The 19,211-nt window shown below is 54.0% G+C and overlaps 5 protein-coding genes across 5 annotated transcripts; 2 read left to right on the top strand and 3 right to left on the bottom strand.

Annotated features, from left to right (window-relative positions):
* Positions 1-479: 479 nt before the first annotated feature.
* Positions 480-2,970, bottom strand: BJX68DRAFT_242976 (transcription factor domain-containing protein). The gene is made up of 5 exons (XM_071041079.1): positions 2,538-2,970; positions 1,808-2,494; positions 1,369-1,737; positions 933-1,285; positions 480-864 (listed from the first exon to the last, which is right to left on the bottom strand). The coding sequence occupies exons 1-5, from the start codon at positions 2,870-2,872 to the stop codon at positions 839-841; spliced, it is 1,770 nt and encodes a 589-aa protein (XP_070896115.1). The 5' UTR covers positions 2,873-2,970; the 3' UTR covers positions 480-838.
* Positions 2,971-3,468: 498 nt separating this feature from the next.
* Positions 3,469-4,633, top strand: BJX68DRAFT_242972 (uncharacterized protein). The gene has a single exon (XM_071041078.1). The coding sequence runs from the start codon at positions 3,587-3,589 to the stop codon at positions 4,334-4,336; it is 750 nt and encodes a 249-aa protein (XP_070896114.1). The 5' UTR covers positions 3,469-3,586; the 3' UTR covers positions 4,337-4,633.
* A 63-nt stretch (positions 4,634-4,696) lies between these two features.
* BJX68DRAFT_269649 (uncharacterized protein) lies at positions 4,697-6,964 on the bottom strand (the record flags this gene model as incomplete). The annotated part of the gene is made up of 2 exons (XM_071046407.1): positions 4,697-4,963; positions 5,033-6,964. The coding sequence occupies 2 exons, from the start codon at positions 6,962-6,964 to the stop codon at positions 4,697-4,699; spliced, it is 2,199 nt and encodes a 732-aa protein (XP_070896113.1).
* An 840-nt stretch (positions 6,965-7,804) lies between these two features.
* On the bottom strand, positions 7,805-9,106 carry BJX68DRAFT_257116 (NAD-dependent epimerase/dehydratase family protein; the record flags this gene model as incomplete). The annotated part of the gene is made up of 1 exon (XM_071043285.1): positions 7,805-9,106. The coding sequence occupies one exon, from the start codon at positions 9,104-9,106 to the stop codon at positions 7,805-7,807; it is 1,302 nt and encodes a 433-aa protein (XP_070896112.1).
* A 925-nt stretch (positions 9,107-10,031) lies between these two features.
* Positions 10,032-18,751, top strand: BJX68DRAFT_277770 (uncharacterized protein; the record flags this gene model as incomplete). The annotated part of the gene is made up of 8 exons (XM_071048389.1): positions 10,032-10,100; positions 10,154-10,243; positions 10,296-11,213; positions 11,263-13,146; positions 13,194-15,650; positions 15,705-17,451; positions 17,521-18,194; positions 18,278-18,751. The coding sequence occupies 8 exons, from the start codon at positions 10,032-10,034 to the stop codon at positions 18,749-18,751; spliced, it is 8,313 nt and encodes a 2,770-aa protein (XP_070896111.1).
* Between the last annotated feature and the right edge of the window lie 460 nt (positions 18,752-19,211).

Raw genomic sequence — 19,211 nt, 5'->3', positions numbered from 1 at the left:
TATTGTTTGGCAGATAACGAAGATGAATAGAGTCCGGCGGGTATACCTCGTGGATCGAGGCCGATCTATACGACGCCACTGTGATCGCTGCGACACCTGACGCGCCGAGGGAAATGCCGGCACGCTTGTGTGTGAGGGACGCCGGGTTATCGAGGCGACGCGAGTGTCTTATAAGTTCGTCTCCACACCACACCTTCCGCACAAAACTACTTGTACAAAGAATAACAACTGGCTCCGCGACCTCCCAACAACCTGCCAGAACACCGGTCTTGCACAAGTCCAACGATTCAAACCCCCGATGATCGAGAGTCTGTGACTGATTTGGGACTACTTGGCCGTCGGCGCATGGACGCAATTCAGCCGCGCGATCGTAGAAAAATGTGGTCCGAATGCCATTCTCCGAAGTGGGGATGAGCTTGCAGCCTGGGCCCTGTTGTCGAAGATTCCGCGGGAGTGGGGGGGTGTGGGGCGCGTTTCGTGTGATGCGAAGATGTTTGTTACGGTTGCGGGGAGGCGAGGCCAGTCAGTGGGCAGGAGGGAGGGTGATATGTAGGGGGTCTATATTACTGCCGACTTGAAGTACTGGGCTGGCCTGGATCTTGCGTAGGATATCGTGTCCCGTAACTACCAGTACTAGTAGGTATGCAGGATGCTCCCCCTTGCGAGGGCATTTGAAGCTAGCGGCCGCGCCAAGCAACACTACACGTTATCCGGCAGCCAATCGATGGAACCACCCTTGTCTAATTTGAGGGAATATAAAATGTGTTCAGGTCGCTACCAGATGCCATAATTCCCAATTCACATTAACCTCCCTCAGAACCTTCCCTTGTGATTTCACCTACCCAAAGTATCGCAAATAATCCGCTATGCAAGGCCAAGTTAGCAGTTTGCTCAACATACCATACATACGATAGAGCTGGCACGGCACATACCTGCAAGCCCCCACGACCGCGCCGCATACGCAATAACCAAGCGAAACGGCTCAACATCCACACTTGCGCCGGGAACCGTCTGGTTCAACCACATCGCAACCCGCGCGGTTTCGCCCGTGCATATTAGCGAGGGCAGTGGCACGCAGCGGAGCTTTTTATGTCTATCCAGCGCGCTGAACTTTGCGCAGATATCGCGCACCATGTTTATGATTGAACGGAGCGCGAATATGGAGCGTTCGGTTGCTGGTGATTGTGATGGGGGGATACTATGCGGATATGGACTATTGGGTTGGAGCTGGGGATGGGTTTGAGTTTCGAGTGCTAGGCGGGTTTTGTGGAGGTGTAGAGCGGTCCTAGGGTCCACCTGGTTAGTCACTACCTCCACAGGTGATCAGGTCGACGGTAGTGTGGCCGGGATGGAGAGGAGGACACTCACATCAAGGCCGTCGCATTCGCCCCACAGAGAACCTCCCAGCTCCCCGGCGTCTGCTCGAAAAGCCTGTGCATAAACTGCAACAACACCCCATCGACCCCATCCATCTGCTCCCCCACCATCTCACGATCCCCATTGGAGATCCTAGAGAGCATCTGCACGTGACCCAGTATGCGCACAGCCTGGATCTCCCGAGCGAAATAGCACAGCGGCATATGGATCGGGGTTGAGAAGGACGGCTCCTCGAAGCCGTGGCTTGGGGATTCGGGGGGTCGGTCCCATTCGCGGTCGTCGATGGGTAGGCGGTAGGTCACCGGGGGTTCTTCGACGGCGTGCGGGGTGGAGGGGGTGGATTCGACTTGGTGGATGAGCCTGGGGCGGTTGAGATTGTTAGTGGTGCTCGTGATGTCATTTGTGCATGTGCAGACTGGAGGTGTTTTACCGGTCGAGCATGTACACGCCCAGCCATACCCTTCGTTGCTCCTCCGATCTCACCCAGGACGGGTCAGGGTGATGCGGATCGTCTACGTTCAACCGCAGAAGATATCCCACCCTCGCACACGTTCCAATGGTCAGGGACGCAGCCTGTGACCGACCCGATCCCAGTTCATATAGCGCAAGTAGCAGGCCAGCCTGCACGAACTCGAGCGACGGACTACGGCTCATCTGCAGAAATGAAAAGAGATATCGACAGAGGCTGTACAGCTGGCTTTCCTTTCCGATACTATCTTGACGCCGAGTTTCCAGCACGAGTAGCATGGCAAGAAAAATCAGTGCAACCTCTGCCTCGGGGGCTGCGCCAAGCTGAAACGCCCTCGTCCGGAGTGTCTGTTCGTGGATTACCGGTAGCCAGGGGTGGATGTTCGCGAAATAGCTGTCCAGCGCCCCGGCCAGGGACTGGTTCTGCTGGACCATTGTGGTCATGGCCAGGCCACCGAAGAACCGATCGAGATCGAGGCCCCGAGCGCGCATGTTTTGTTGATACGGCTGGAGAGACTCTAGCGTGCCGGGGAGCCACATGTGGTCTCCTGTTACCGGGATGTGGAAGATAAGAAAGTCGGCGAGCGACAGGTGCGGGTTGAACTGGGGGTCCCATTGATCCCAGTGGTAGGTGCAGTTCGTCTTCATTCTACAGATGTTAGCGACAGTCGGCAGAGGATGGGTTGTCGTACTTTGTACATCTCGAGCAGCTGGGGAGCTTCTTGTCGCATCGCCTCTTTTGACTGCGGCAGCATGCGCAGGCGTTTGCTGAGTAGCGTGGCGCATTTGGAGCCGACGTATCTCCATTCATTAGAGGTCTGAATTTCAAGCTCGAATACGTCGCAGTAGATGGGCCAAAAGATGAAAACGAGGAGGACGAGCGAGGCGTCAACGCGCCCGTCGAACCCCCCTCGTAGGGCTGCTTTAGCTGATGGACCTGTGGTAGATCGCGGTATACACTCGGCGGGTACACTCCCTCAACCCCCGCCGATAGAAATGTGGATTGATCGCCCGCCATGCTGGACATTCCATGGTCTGCACGACTGAGGGTGGTGCAAGTGGCGCCAGGAAGTCAGCGGCAGCTCTGCTCCAATAATCCAAGATGAGACGCTTGTCTGTATCTGTATTAGCGGGCGGTCAATAATCCAATCGCATGGCGCGTGTTATCCCCGATCAGCCACGGACTCCGGTCGCGGCCTGCATGAGCTGATGGAGATTCCGAGCTGTGATGACAGACAAGATTTGACAGCTCATCGTGTGTGGCTTGCGTTCCTGTTCTTCATTCTTCTCCGACCATCTATCTAGCCCAGGAACCAGTTACTATGAGACTACGAGTGGAATAATTCAGCCGCAAAACTTGCCCGACGCGGTTAGTCGCTCGTCAGTTGCTTAGACATAGTCTCGATCGCTCGGTCGCTAGCATCCAATTCCCCCAGCTCTCGCCAATGATGACGCTACCGACTTTTTCCCTGGGTCGATCTGTGCGACATCCATCGTCAGCAAGCATAATAGCCTCCACGTGCCACCCAATCCCCGGCGTTGCAACTGGTAGAACAAAGCATACTAAGGCCGAGGCGCGGGCATGCAGTTATCTCCGGGCTTATCGACGACGTCATGAGCAGATATATAGTTGCAAGAAGAACCCCAACTCCAACCGCGTACAATCATCCAGTTCATCTAGTTCATTCCGGTCCATTCAATTATACCCAAGCCTCCCAAGTACCACGATCCATCTTGGAAAATGCCCCGCCTCTCCGGAAAAGTTGCTTTAGTAACCGGCGCCTCGCGCGGAATCGGTCGCGCCACAGCCCTCGCACTCGCAAAGGACGGCGCAAGCGTGGTGGTCAACTACATCTCCTCCTCAAAGGCAGCCGAAGAAGTCGTTTCTGAAATCGGTTCGGACCGGGCAATTGCAATCCAAGCCGACGTGTCGAAGCGCGACGAGATCGCGCGCCTCATCAAAGAAACCGTTGACCGGTTCGGGAAAATCGACATTCTCGTGCTGAATGCCGGTCTCCTCTGGCAAAAGGGCGATCTGGCGAGTATCAGCGAGGAGGACTTTGACACGCTTTTCGCGGCAAATGTCAAGGGGCCCCTCCTCACCGTCCAGGCGGCCGCGCCGCATATCCCCGATGGCGGGCGGGTGATGCTCTTCTCGACCTCGCTCGCGGCATTCAGCATGGTCACACCGAATTACCTCCTCTACACAGTGTCCAAGGGCGCGGTCGAGCAGATGACACGCGTGCTAGCGAAAGACCTCGGACGGAGGGGAGTCACGGTGAATACGATTGCGCCCGGGCCGATTGGGACGGATGCGTATTATGTTGGCAAGACGGAGCAGATGGTGCAGATGCAGAGTAACATTGCGCCGGCGGGACGACTGGGAAAGCCCGAGGAGGTTGCGAATGTGGTGACGTTCCTAGCGGGCGAGGAGAGTTCGTGGGTTAATGGGCAGACGGTCAGGATCAATGGGGGGATGACGGTTGGTTGATATCACATCTTGTCAAGGAAAGGATAGCTCTGTTTCTTATGGATCTACACAGTATAATTGTTTATGGCATGGCATGGCCTCTGAAAACATTACTCCTCCCCAATCTTCCTCCACCGCAAATTCACCTTCTCCGGATCCCTAATCTGAAGCGAAACCTGAGCAACGGGCGCCCAGAATCTTCCATCAGGCTCCGTGCGCACTGGATTCTCATTGGCTCCCAGAGCTACCTTGCGTTGTGGAAAATTAGAGCCAAATTTGTAGGCGAAGTTGTCAGTTACTCTTGTTATAATATTCTAGCCAGCTACAGTACTTTCGCAAAAATAGGTATCTCCCGTGCCTGTGCCCATCCCCCGAACCACCCTATAGCGCAATCGGAGTCGCAAGAGCAAGACTCACAGGCTGACCAGAGAGCTGGACCCAGACGGTCAGGGGATCGCTGCCAAGCTGCTCCGTGGTGAAGCCTTGGGTATCCGAGACTCCACCCGGCAAGGTCACCGGAATCTCTGCGCCGCACTGGTTGTCCTTGGCAGTCACTCTCACACCGGTTATGTAGCCGCCTGAGATCTCGTACCCGAGTGCATACCCACACTGGTCGCGGGTATACCGCTGTAAGAAGTTCTCGGACATCTAGACGGTAAATTTGTTAGCTATTTGCTCATGGCTGCCCGTTGGAAGAGAAAGGCTCTTGTTACTAACCTGTTGATGGGTGGTCGATACAATCGGCCACGTCACGAGCCTTACCATCTCCTGCACTATGGTTTCTATCCACGCCTGAAAGATCGAGAACCGTCCTGTCGAAGTGCCAATGGTCATGTTTTTCGCATCCACATTCCGTAGGTTCGCCTGGTGGAACATGTAACTGTCATGGTAAAGGCCAAGCAGGTAGACCAAGGTAGTTTCCCTCTCTGCCACAAGGAGACTGTTAAAGTCTGCACCGGCACTGCCCGAAAATCGATCGACCCACTGCTGTAGAGTGCACTCCGGACTATCGCAGTCAAAGTAAATGCGCGTCGGCCACCGCGGATTCACCTGCATCCCGTCGAACCCGTCAGAGTCGAGGCTAGTAAAGTACGGCCACATCGGGTTCTGCTTATTGCGAAGGACCGGACGGCTATTATCGCCGACACAGTTTGTGATTCCATTATCGTCCCAGGCCTGGAGCGCGTCACCATTATGCAGGCCCGTGAGCGCGCTGGGGACGATTCCATTTGATGTGAACCTGGTTGCAGACGAAATGCCCACTTGGGATAACCACGCTTGGTTGAATGTAATCTCCTTGCTGGCATCAGAATACGTCACGTTATCCTGGCGGAGGTGCGTGAATGTATGCGAGATGTGGGCGTAGTCGTTGTAGTTCTGCTGCCACCAGCGGAGAAGGCCATCGCTTTCCAGACACGACTCACTCCAGTTGAACGACGCAGGAGTGTTTGGCCAGACACTTGTGCCGGTTCCCAATGGCTTTTTGAACTCGGGCGGCGTGGGTCCTGGATCTGAGAGCACAATAGCCCCGCCATTGCAAACAACCTCGCCAACAGCCTCTGTTGCTGCGACGATATTCCCGTTACCATTGTGTCCGATCTCCATGAAATACACACTGCCGGGGTTCAATTTCCCCCGGATACTCGGCAGCCAGCTGGCAATCCCATTGAGGTCTGCAGGTGTGATGCGAAAGCTGCGGTCACTTTTATACATCTGCGTACTGAGGAACATGTCATCAATCTGCGTGTTGAGATTCACGCGGCGATAGCCTGCGTACACGCCACGGGTGATCCAGCTGATCCATGCATGCTGCAGATACATCGAGGTTGCGCTCCAGGTCGTATCGAATGCAATGAAGAATGCCATTTGCTCGCGTCCGTCGAAGTTATTGATCACTGCTGCAACTGTCTCGTTTGCGAACAGCTGGTTGGGCGCGAATGTGGCGATGGCCCTGGTGCTGGTGCTGTTGACGATTGCCGCAGGATAGTGCCAGAGCCCCTTTGTACTGACAGCAGCCCCCGTGCGAAGCCCAGCAGAAGGAAAATCAGACGTATTAGAGAAAGACACCATCTGTTCCATGTTCTCACAGCAGGCCCCTGCGACAGGTTTCGTGCCGAATTTGCTCCCAGGGCTGACATCGTACTCGACCAGCCGGACGCGATATTTCAGCTGATAGGCGTAGAGCTGACTCCATTGAGCTGCGGTCAATGCGCTGGTCCAGGTTCCATTCCCATAGTCGTAGCTCACTTCCCCGGCTACGACTATTCCACCGAATCTGCCTCCTCCATCTGGAGAGTCGAGCTCCGGTAGCTGGGCGCCAGCTTGTGGGACGAGCAGCGTTGTATATGGGATCCCGTATGCATTTAGGCCCGAGTACGCGATGCTTGCTTGGGCAGAGTCCCGGGCGATAACCAGGATGTGGGCGGCGAGGATTGAGGCCCCATTGGAAGCAGTGGAGCTCATGGCGGCTACACTGGTAGCGAGAGCGCTGGGGATGTTGGCAATCGCATTGGTAGGGAGAGGAGTGTAGGCGCTTATGTTAAAGGCGCTGAAAGGAATAGATATGGGGATTGTCGAGAACGCGGAGGGAAACAGAGATGGAGCGACAGGGGTGTTGGGTGGGATTGTGGTCGAGACATTGACCCCCATCACAGGTATCAGGCTGTTTCAGCTAGCAGTACGAGGTAGACAAATATCAAAGAGTGACTGTAGCCAAGATGTTAATCGGCCTTTGCATGTGTGCGTGAGAGAGAGGAAGGAAGGGGTCCTGAGTGATTATCCTCTCGGCCACCGACGTGTCGCCAAACTGCAGCATATATGTGCTGAGATACATCGGATTGTTTAGCTATGCGCCAAAAGCCTCGGACGCGATAAACTCAACAAGCCTCGAAGGATCAGGATTCGCGTTGCCTCCATTCCATATCACAACGGGGGGTCTTAGCTGAAGCTGAGCTTCGGGGGCCGGAGAATGTGGGGGACCTGGACCATCGCCTCAATTTGTCGCACAAGAAAATGCAATATGAATGGCCAGCAAGTGCACCGCGGCTGGTAGGTACTGGCCTATGCGCGATGTATAAGGGTTTATTTGGGGGGAAGAGGTGGCTGATAAACCCGAGATGCCCCAACTACGCGCCGCCCGCCGCCACGCATTGCAGGGGGTCATTGTGACATTTTCATTCTTAGCCGTCACCATGTGCCAAGTATTGACATGATGTTGTGTTTCTTCTCCCGACTACCAACCGAGATAGCAATACGAAAGTGTCTACATTACGGTTCCTGAGCAGGATTATGCACTATTCGCCACAGAATGAGGTGGCAACGAGCCCCCGTTTATAATCATCCATTCATCAAGAATAACCATAGAGTTTATAAAGTCGAACCGATAGCATTACAACAGTAATCACTTTTTGCTTCCTCTCAAGTGACGAAACCCCAGACGTTGCTCTGCGACTGTCGAGGTCTCGGCCAGCATAAACCAGGACTATGCAATCAGGAGCACCCACACGAGTTATTCCTGTTCTCCAAATAATTACAAAGATCACTGCAAGCATCCTCTAGTGTCAATTCCGTCTTCCATCCCAGCTCCAGCGCTGACCGCTCCGTATTCGCAACAGAAGACACCACATCGCCCGGCCTCCTCCCCACGACATCACAAGGAATCGACCGACGCGAAACACCCTCCAGTGTCTTTATAAGGTCAAGGACGGAATGACCCGACCCGGTGCCCAAATTGAATGTGCGAAAGCTCTCCTTCACACGGCCCTGGATAGCAGCTTCTAGCGCGGCAATGTGCCCGCGGGCCAGGTCGGTGACGTGGATAAAGTCCCTAACCGGGGTCCCATCATGAGAGTCCCAGTCGTTGCCGTATATGTATGCCTTCTCACTCTGACCTGTCATAACCCCGCTCAGGGCCGCGGGTAGGGTCGTCGAAGGGGTCTTGGGCTCCTCGCCTAGGAGTCCGGACGCATCGCCGCCAATGGGGTTGAAATAGCGCAGGGCGATGATCTTCCATGAGAGATCGCTGCGCACGAGATCAGCCAGGATGGCTTCTCCGAATAGCTTGGTGCGACCATAGGCGTTGGTTATGGTTGAAAAAGTCGACTTGTGATGAGGCGGAGGACCATTGCCAGCTGAGAAGTCGGTCACTTCTTGCTCATGGAGACAGTCTTCCTCGCGGAGCAATTGGCCGGCCCCTGCCTGGGAGCCGTAGACGCTGGCAGACGAAGAGAAGATGAAGGTCTTGATGTTGAACTCGCCTAGAAGCCTCAAGAGGCCAAGCAGCCGGGCAATGTTGTTTTCGTAGTATTTCAAGGGATCACAGATGCTCTCCTCCACCTGCTTGAAGGCAGCGAAATGGATAACGCCTATAATCCTTGAGCGGTTCTGTGCTGCTCCTGCTGGTCCGGAGGCGTATGCATCAAGGAGGGCCCCCATCGCCGGTACATCGCCATAGTCGTTAACTGAAAGAATGGCCCTGGGGAGGACAGTTTGTCGAGCGGTATGATATTCCCGCGCGACTGCCAATATCTGAAGAAAGATATGGGGGTAACTGTTGCTCAGGTCCTCGACGATGAGAACGTTGTATCCGGATTTCAACAGCTCCAAGCAGGTGTGACTGCCGATGTACCCCAGTCCTCCTGTAACAAGGACATACTGCTCATCTCCGCGTTCAGGCCGTGGTACGGATGCGATTTCGTATGCCCCGTCCGAGTCTGTGCCGGAGGAGGACCGGTCGAAAACAGACTCCAGTGAACTGGACGAGCTCTTTTGGGAAATACCGCCTGAAGCCATCATTTCGTGGGATAGAAGGCAAGGGGCCGAAAGCGTCAAGGTAGGTACACCATGGGTTACGGATGCACTCGAAATATATGGTGTGGGAAACCAAAGCTCGGGACATTGTGGAGTCCTCGAAATACATCATGGGAGATCCAGCCCAGGTGAGCTACGGGGGGACGCGGAGCAGGCCTACATGGGAATCTGTGTCCATTGAATCAATCAAGACGTCAATTATCAGGTCAGCCACTATAGGCAGCACTTCCCAAACCAGCCCATGGCGTGTCGCATCTGCACACTATATAAGAAGTACATATGCCTTTTACCCGTGGAAGAATAAGCCACATGTCGTCCGAAAGCGGGAGATGCGACTCTGTCACCGTTGGGACTAACCCCGCGAGATCCGTTGGGAATGTGCTAAGACCACATGGCGGATCGGCGGAGGATCTGGGCCCAGTTGCGTGCAAGCCTCTCTTGTTAGAACAAAACTCCAATGATCATTGACAGAGGTTCTGCCTTCTTGATGGTGATTTATCTAGAGTTTGAGAAATCAAGGGCTTTTTGTAGAGAGAGATTCGACGTAACAAACGGCAACATAGCAACCTAATTTAGCCTATCTCTTGACGGGCCTCTGTACCTAGTTTTGATGGAGCCTCAAAGTGATGATTTTGTACCAGAATGGCAGGGTGCCACGACAGTATACATGCAGGGTAAGCCGCTTTCGTCATGTATGAATCCTCCCATGAGGGCCAGAACAACTGGCATCGAGCTGCGGGGTATATCGATAGTTCATTATGACTAACATGTAGTGTGGTACTTGGACGGCCGTAAGGCGAAATCTCGGCCATCAGTTGTATTTCTTGTGTTCTCGAGAATCACGCCATGTTAAGGAGGATCAGGCGCAATCAGGCGTCCTCATTCACCCTGGCCTACCGCTACAACAATGGACGCGACTTATACGGGGATGCATGCCATCGGCTGGCATGACATGGTCAGCACATGGGCAGGGCGGGTAGGTCTTTCAGCAAATTCCTGTCATATGGAATCATCGCTAATTCCGCGTAGGTCCTTGTCGTTGTCGTGCTCGTTACCATAGGCCTGGGTATTGTCTACGGCTTGTTTATAATTGGAAGAACCGTGTTTGCACAGTGGAAGGTATGCACCAGTCTCCAATCAAGGTCACAAAAGCTGAATTCAGGGCCTGTAGAGACGCCGTCAAGCTCCGGGGGCGCCCACGCCGGTTGTCGGCTATATCAACGCCCTCAAGGCTCGCTCACAACCCCTGCGCTCAAATGGACAAGTCGGCAAAAGTTTCAAGTCCTTCAGCGTCTATCTCGGCGGAATAGACGACCCACCGAGCGAGGAACAAGCCCGTCTCTTGTCGGAATGGGATGTCATCGTGGTAAATCCTTTCAAGCAGGGCGTCGTAAAGGGGGTGCATAGCCATGACTCTGCATATTATCTGAGTCGACTGGACGTGCAGAGCTGCGTGGGATTTACCTCTAGTACTTCAAATGATAAAGTCATTCAGGCCCTACAGATTCTCTCGAACATCCTCGTCTCATGTTTGAAACTACCCTGTATGCAAGAGACGCCCTTTCATGGCATTGTTCTAGCTCGTTGGGAAGAACATTTCACACCTCCGGTCCTCAGTCATTTGCTTGACTATATCAACCATATCGGTCTCAACGTCTGGCTGGAGATACCACCGGGCACCTTGGGCGACGTGAGCCACTATGATCGCATCAACATGAGCCGTGTGCAGGGGATTATCTTCCAGAATGGTACAATTGCACCTGATGGGAGCCATCGAGACTACTTCCAAATGTCGCATGTACGCTCGACCATGCGGGCATTGGCCGCTCAGAAGCCCGCGGGAAGTTGTCATTTTGCCATGATGGAGGTGGTCGACGATGATGTGGTGATTCCGCATTCTACGCTGCGGCGCACATTCAAATGGTGCAATTACAACAGTGCTCTGAGTTGGATCGGGCCCAAGTCTGCAGTGATGGATGCGGATGTGGCTGCGTCGAGGAGAGTCGTGGAGGAACCGCTGTCGGCGCTGGCGTGGCTAAGAGACGACTCGGTAGCGAGGATGCACGATCGATGGCGTTTGAATGACGCGGTGAGTGTATTCCTGACGACGAGTGTTTTCTCAGCTAATATTTGGCAAGATACTGCCCGAAGACGTGGGGCATAAGTCTCTTTTTGAAGCTTTAGACGCTTTTCTTCCGGATCTCGAAGAGAGATTGAGAGTTATTCATACCACGAGGGACGTCGACCCGCTGGGTCTGGAAAAAGAGGTCAGCAAGGTCGACTGGCAATTCAAGCGCTCCTCTCCGGATCTCAATCCTTTCTTGATATCCTCCTCCGGCGTGGACTACACTGGCCTGGGTTGCTTCCAGCTCGGCCTTGACTGCTCGCCAACTGAGATCAATGAGTTACTGGACGCACAGGTTGGCCTTCGTGATCTGGGTCTTCTGGAGCGGGTTCAGCAGGACAAATTGGACAAGGTGGCCTGGGAGCTACGCACTGCACTGAAAGTTGAGCCCGACAGTCCCACGCCATCCACCACATTTTCGAGCATTCGGGAATTGATCGACCTCCTTTCTCCCAGTGACACCAAGAGTCACGATAAACTTCGAGTTTGGGTCGGGCTACACTCCGGATTCCGCACTCGCAGTGAAGCGCAAGTTTGGGGAATGTACGGAGTCGACTCCACTACCGGAGCTACAGATATATATCTGTCCAGCAGGACTACGGATCCTGCAGGCACAATACTACACACCTTCTTGTCAAGTCGCGGATTGACGCGGTTCGAGTGTTTATTAGCAGAAACAATGGTAAAAGACGCCAACAACCGGTGCTCTTCGAAATGGGGATTGCCCCCCAGGCTGGTGCGGGATATAGAGGAACTCACACCAGCAGAAACCCTCCAGTGGATGAGGCGTCTGGATCAATCTACGTGCCCGCAATCAGCTGAGCTCACCGCTAAAGTACTGAGTGTCTGCGAGTATCAGGTCCTGGATACCCCTACTCTGTCCCAGCTGCGCCGCATGTCCTCGGTGGAGTATCTCGCCGGTAAAGTGACCCCGGAAGAGCTCGTTCAGTGTCGCCTACAGTGGTACCAGACTCGAGGCGTGGCACTTGAGTATACCTCTGCATTGGCGGTGTTCAAGGAGAGTAATGTCCGTCTGGAAGAGGCTCTTGCTCATCGAGACACGGGCACACTTTCCCAGTTAATCACAGTTCTGGATACTGTTCTGCAGGACTCATGCATTGATCCCAAGGCCGACTTTCTGGCAATGTCAGTCTTCTGCGCCGCCCGTAAAGTCGCCCTGGGTGAGATTTTCCTCGAAGTGCTTGATCGGAATCCTCGACCAAATCTGCACCACGTGCAAGCAGCTTGCTTCGCGGAATTCTACGCAGTGGGAGCACGGTGCGACGGCTATTTCGACATGACGCCCAACGAACTCGGCCGCATCCTGTTTGATCAAACCCGCACATACTACCAAAGCCATCCTCCCCCACCCCCTTTACCAGAAGACGGCCCCGACCTCCCAACGAGTTATCATTCAATGGACGTTGACCTGGATCCGGACCCAGCATCTCATGAGCATACCTCTGTGTACTACCGCATCGGGTCACTTGGCATCTTCGCAATCCCAGCACTTATTGATATTATCCTCCTTACCACAGTAGGGCGCGGGCTCTACCTCTCAGCTTTCATGGAAAACGCAGACAAGACTATTGCGACTGCTGCGCTGATGGTCTCATTGCTCCTAGGTGGCGCCTTTGGCACGTGGATTACCTCTGGTGGGAGCTATTATATGTGTTCCATGGCCTTCCCTGCAACGAGCATGTTTGTCATGACGCGGTTTGTTGCTGGACTCGCCGTCGTTTTGACAATAGGTGCAGTGACGTGTATTGGAATTGGCATCGCGCAGACCTTTCGCTCGGGGGTAATCTTTCTCCTCTACCTCGTCATTCTTACCACATATCTGATGGTTGTGTCGGCCATGTCCATCTACGAGATCCAGGGGCATCGGTTTCAATCGGTACGTGTAGCCATACGTTGATCTTCGCATTACTCTGACCTTGATAGGGCCGTCTGGTGATTGTAACCTGTGTTCCCATTCTGCTTATTTCTCCCCTCCTCACCACGTGGCTTCATCATGACATCGTGATTTATCCATCTGTCCTGGCGGTCTTCCTAGCGGTCCTGCTCTTCTTTGCGCGGCGGGTAGTATCTAAGTGGAACAGCTGGTATCTCGATATCCCGTGCGTGACCGATGAAGAGGTCATCGAGTGGTATCAACAGACACACTTGTCGCGGAACCCCGATGGAACAAGCAAGGGAGAGCCACTATCCTATCTTACGATCCGCCAAGCGTTATGGGATCGTGTTCAACAGGAACAGTCGTTCCGACCCTGGCGACGATCCTCGCCTGATCCGTTTGTCGAGCGGTTAGCGAGGGGCCATCCAGCGGTGGTTGTTCTGCTTACTTGGTACTGCAAGTACATGGGGACGCGATTACCACTACCCTACAGCACGACCTGGAACCTGCAACTAAAGTCTGCAATCGAGAGCCTAGTAAAGATGCAAAAGGGACTTAGGCAGCACAGCGCATTTCTGCACTGGGTACACTCTGGGCAGGAAGTCTGGGGCGGGTGTTTATACTTTGCTCTCGCGCTGATGGACAAGTGGACTGCTCTCTTCACAGGCGAATCGATCGTCGGTCTCTCTATTTCCAGTGAGACGTATCGGCTGGCTGTGGGATTTGGGCTGGCCTATTATCTCGCGGGGGCGATTATCCTCGACGCGGTTTCCAAGCCGCTCTGGGCTCTCGCCCATAAGGATGGAGACGAGCAGGTATCCAGTCTCGACACTCTACGCGATGCAATCCGCAACACGAAGCGGCAACGCCGGGCACTCTATTGGTCCTACCTCCTGAGGTATACCCTCCTCCACGTCTGGGGACTGGCCATGACAGCGGCTTTGCTATGGACATTTGAATCCTCGCGCAGCGCAACACAGATGTACCTGGCCTACGTCGGCGCGTACAGCGGCCTCCTGTGGTACCAGTACAGCAGGATATACGCGCGGCATCGGTCTGATCGTCCGTTGGCTCTCGGGACGGCTGTTGGATTCGCGACATGCCTTCTTCTTCGCCTCCTCCCAGAGGGGTTGTCGTATAGTGGCGTGATTGGGCTGGCGGCGGGTACGTGGACTGCGGCGTCTCTGTCGTTTGTCAAGGCGACTGTCGGATGGGCACCGGATATGACGGATGGTACAGAGAGCGACTCGGTGGCTGAGGTCGCAACGTACACCTGCACCGCCTTGGAGCCAGTAACAGACATCTCGCAGTCCAGCGTGGCTCATACTTTCGGGATGATTACGTCCCTACCGTTGGATCTGCGTCGCAGGGTCGAGCATTCGCAGTGCCCCCAAATTATGGAGATACTTCTCTCACCACATCGATGTCAGGACTCGCGGATTACCCGAGCGTTTCCACAAGCAAACGACGTGCTACGCCGCACAGCAGCCCTGTGGGAGTCTGGAGAGATAGTGGTGGAGATTGTCTGTTCTCACTTTGTGCTCCGATCAAAGGAGGAGCCGTCATTCCGGTCCGTAACTAAGAAGACTTCGTCATTGCTACATATTATTGTCATCACGCCGTTGGACTCGAGCCAGGATACCCTGCAGGACAGCTATCATACAATAGCCGAAGCGCTAGTGTCGAGCACAGCGGAGAATATCTTCGGCTGGCCCCATGACCACGCCATGCTTTCTGAGATCCTCGTTCACCCGCCGGATGTTTTGAATGGCCGTCTCCCGATTGCGGATGGAATCAAGCGCCAACTCCAGTTTTCACCCCGCGACCGGGACAGCATTGTTCCAAGTACCCAAGAGACTATCCTGCGTCACCTTGTTCTGGGTGTGAACACTGGTCAGGAATGGGATCTTCTTCCTCATGACGTTCGCACTTTCCTCTTGCAGCGGGCACGAGGACAGCCACACGAGCTGTCCAGTTCTGTGGCGAGGTGGATGTGTTCAAGGCTCGGACTGACACAGCTAGCGGATGCGGATCTTTGGCTGGCAAGAGCGGATCTGAGTGCCTCACTCGCCGAGGCTGTCAGCGAGTACGCTCAGGCCATTTCTCCCGATTCTGGCGTGTCCAGAGGATCAGACAAAGACTTATTGTGCATTGGGCAGCCTAATCTGCTCGCCAACGAGGATAAGAAGGTGGAGGTGACAGTCCTATCGCATGTTACGAGTCCGAACCGACATGAAGGATCCCCCGAGCTAACCTATAATATAATGGAAGAGAAGGACTTCCTGGGGGTGGTGAAACAGAGGCTTCTCCAGTTCTATCATGCACTCAACACATGCATTAAATTCACCGTCCTCGCGCTTGTTGCAGATCCCGAGTACCAGAGGGAACTGCACTACATGTTGCGTGGGGAGCCCTCGATTGTCTCATGGCTGACCCGACGGTTCCTGACAGCAATCTGGTTATTCTGTAAGGTACTACAAGATACAGTCCTTCCGGTGGTCCTGGTAAGTGGCTTCCTTGACTATTGCTTGGTCTTACCTCTTATTAACGCGGTCAAGCTGCTCGGACGAGAGAGAATCACCACGCTGTACAAGTCCATGAAAGCGGAAACAGTAACAATCGACAAGGACCGGATTGCTCTGGTCACCTTGGACGGCCGATTTACGTCTTTCGTGCATTCGGAGCCGGACGGGCGCTTCCAGGTAAACACATATTCAGGTCGCCAGGAACAAGAGCCGAACAAAACCGAGGGCCTGGCCGCGATAAATTCGTACACGAGTGATTGGCTATTGCGTGCCCGCGATGAATACGATGGCAAGGGTGTTCTGACAAACAGCTTCGTCTATGAATACGCCGCGCAAGTCTCCACGGAGGCTAATACGAAAGTGCCCATCCAACGACTGTGCCTTGCTGGTAAGCTAAAATCGCAAGTGGCGTACTACGATCGTCGAGGGTATATCATCTCCGGCTCTGCACTGCGCGGGACTAAACCTTCTGGGTTCCAATACTGGTATGCGAAAAACGGCGCGGCGGCTGAAGAGATCATCCGCGCCGAATATGCTTTTCCAGACATTACAGTCCAAGTTGCGTGGGCGGTTCCCCGGACATCGGGGGGATTGGATGAATGGATCCCCTTTCCCCGTGTCACAGCGGCCCTCTTTATCGAGGGCGAGAAGGTCTACAATGCAGTCTGGACCTATGATCACAGGTTTCAGGCAACACTACGAGTGACCCTCGGTGGTGCCGAGATTCCTGTTCCAGCCATGATCTCCGAGGACTGGTTCAATGTGCTTCAACGACCCACAGTGAACTCCTTCCGAAGCGAGAATCCCCTGGTGGAATTCCCGCCACGGATGGGTACACTGTCTCGTCTCTTCAAGCGCAATACCAGGCGGTATCTGGTTCCGATATCGCGAGGCCGATCGTACCTTTGGCAAGCGTGGAAAACATCCCATGACGTCGATGCTGTTACTGCTAGATGGCTGGATGAAACGATGATGCGGTCGAGTGTTGTACTCAAACCATATTGGCAGCATCGGGAGCGGGGGAGGCTGGGTGCTGCAACCGAGTATCTCAACGCAAATGCCGACGCCATTCTTCCGGAACTCGATCTTGATCAGAAGATCAGTCCTTGGGTTCCTCTAGCACTCAGGTATAGTGACCTGCACACTTCTGTGGCGAGCACCATACAAACACAATCCCCCCAAACGGATACTACCAGCAGCGACAATCTCCATGTCCTGGCCATGGACACGGGCACATGGCCCAATGAGCCGGGCGGAGTTTCGGCGTGCCGGCGAGATCTCGTTGATAACATCAAGCGAATAAGATGGCATATCATCGCTGAAGCCGCGAATGACTTTGGCCTACCTCGGTTCCAAATCGAGCGCAACGTTGATTCATTGACAATACTCCCGCAATGGGGACTGGATTTTCTACATCCAACGCATGGGATCTTTCAGCGCTCTCTATATTCGCAAATTGCCGAGAAGACCTGTGTTACAACTCCCGCCGATATCCGGGTGAATTTCGTCCCTATACTATGCACCCTTGTACGGTGCGCTCGCAAGCATCGTCTAGACCAGGTCCACCTTAATGAAGCTACGCAAGCGCTGGTGGACCTGAATGATTACTTTCAAGTACGCAGCTGGAATGATGTCTGGATGAGCGATATAGTCAGGCAGACATGGCGAGAGCTCTGGCTCGGCGAAGATGTGCAGGCAGGTATTCCTGCCTCGCAATGGCTCGAGGCCGAGAGGCCCACAATCTCGCAGCTGGATAATGCGCTGGATATGTGGCATCGCTGTAAGATCTCCTTTTATTCCCTCCTTTGTCACACTCTCACAACAAGAAAGTTGACCCATGCTTCTATAGATCTCTTCATATTCTCCATCCCCGTTCCAGAAAAGATCCCCACTGTATTTCAGGTCTCCCATCACTTCACCGGAGCTACATACGGCGTCTTGTGCAAGATAAAACGCCAGTGCGTACTGCAGGTGTGGGACCACTGCATCAGCTTCCGCGAAATAACCGCCTTCCTCTCCTCAGCCGTCTCGCAGGATTCAGTCTTCGTCAACAACGCCCTAATTAGCCTCGGCCATCTCTCATGCGTCCTCGTCCTACACCACGCCGACATTATCCTCCCATGCGGCGAATACTTCAACCCCGGCTGGGAAACCGAGCTCGGAACCTGTCAAGGCACGATCCAGCACCGAAAGCTGTTCAATCGGAAGATTAATGCAGTGGTGAACGGCATCGCAAACATGGAGAAATATAAACCAGCCAGAGAGGCCAAGAAGACGGGCCCGCCGACGGTCGTGATGCTATCGCACGTTCGGTATGTCAAGGATATCAAGACGGCTATACTCGCCGCGGACGTGCTGGTCAACCACTGGGGGTTCCGCGACTACCGGCTTAACGTATATGGCGACATGCAGCGCTCTCCTGGGTACTCGTCCGAGTGTCAGCAGATGATTGACGCGAAGGAGCTGCGCGGCCATGTTTTCCTCAAGGGGCTGGGGGACCCGCTTGTTGCGCTTGAAGATGCGGTATGTTTGTGGTTCTATTTCCTGGGTTCTCCGGTTTTCCCACATAACATGGACCGAGTGCTAATGAAATACCTTGCGTGCAGTGGCTATTCATGAACTCATCCATCTCCGAAGGCCTCCCACTAGCCATGGGCGAAGCAGCCCTAGCCGGTCTTCCCGTCGTCTGCACGGACGTCGGATCGTCCTTTTGTGTCGTGACAGACCCAATCACGGGTCAAAAATTCAGCGAGGTCGTAGCGCCCAATGACCCAACGTCGCTTGCAGCAGCACAGATCCGCATTCTGGCACTATTGGGGCCCTGGGCGGAATTTGCTGAAGATGAGCAGGGTCATGTTCCTCCTACGTTATCGCTCAGGCCGTCGGAAGACGAGGTGGAGCTGATTACGCGGCGGATGTACGATAAGGCTGAGCAGAGAAGGAACCTGGGGCTTTTGGGGCGCGCGAATATTTATAAGAATTTCTCGAGCGAGCGGTATCTGCGTGAACATGAGCAGATGTTGAGGTTGGGGGATTATCGGAGTCGGTGGGGTGATACCAGGTCAAGTAAGGACATCTGATGTTACGAGAAGTCGACCACAATACGTTCATTTTCATGTCAGGGGCACTGCAGTCCGTTTTTAGCGAATCACATAAACTAATTCAGTATTCTACTCTGCACTATCATACCTTTTTTGTGTTCTTGTTTCTAAAGTTTTAGCTCTTCTCACCCTGTCCAGGAACCCTCATGGCAATATCATACGCCGGAATCGCCAGAAGCACAACAGTCGTGATACGACAAACATCTCATCGGCAGACCCATATCGCGAGCTCAGTAATGCTGCTGTGGCGTCCACTCTCAGGAGGAGGTGGGGGCAATGAAGAGTTTGCCTTTCTACATAGTGGCTCTATGAGGCTCTATAGCCTCCTGAGAAGGATTATTGATCTGTACTTTTGAGCACACGGTCGTATCCCAATCTCTCCATCACAGAGGTGTTTCCGGACACTATGTGGAACCTCCTAACGATTAATCACTCCTGA

This window comes from Aspergillus pseudodeflectus (genome assembly GCF_044049435.1).
Source record: "Aspergillus pseudodeflectus strain CBS 756.74 chromosome Unknown BJX68scaffold_41, whole genome shotgun sequence".
In the NCBI taxonomy this organism is placed as follows: domain Eukaryota; kingdom Fungi; phylum Ascomycota; class Eurotiomycetes; order Eurotiales; family Aspergillaceae; genus Aspergillus; species Aspergillus pseudodeflectus.
This window is presented reverse-complemented; position numbering and strand designations above follow the sequence as displayed.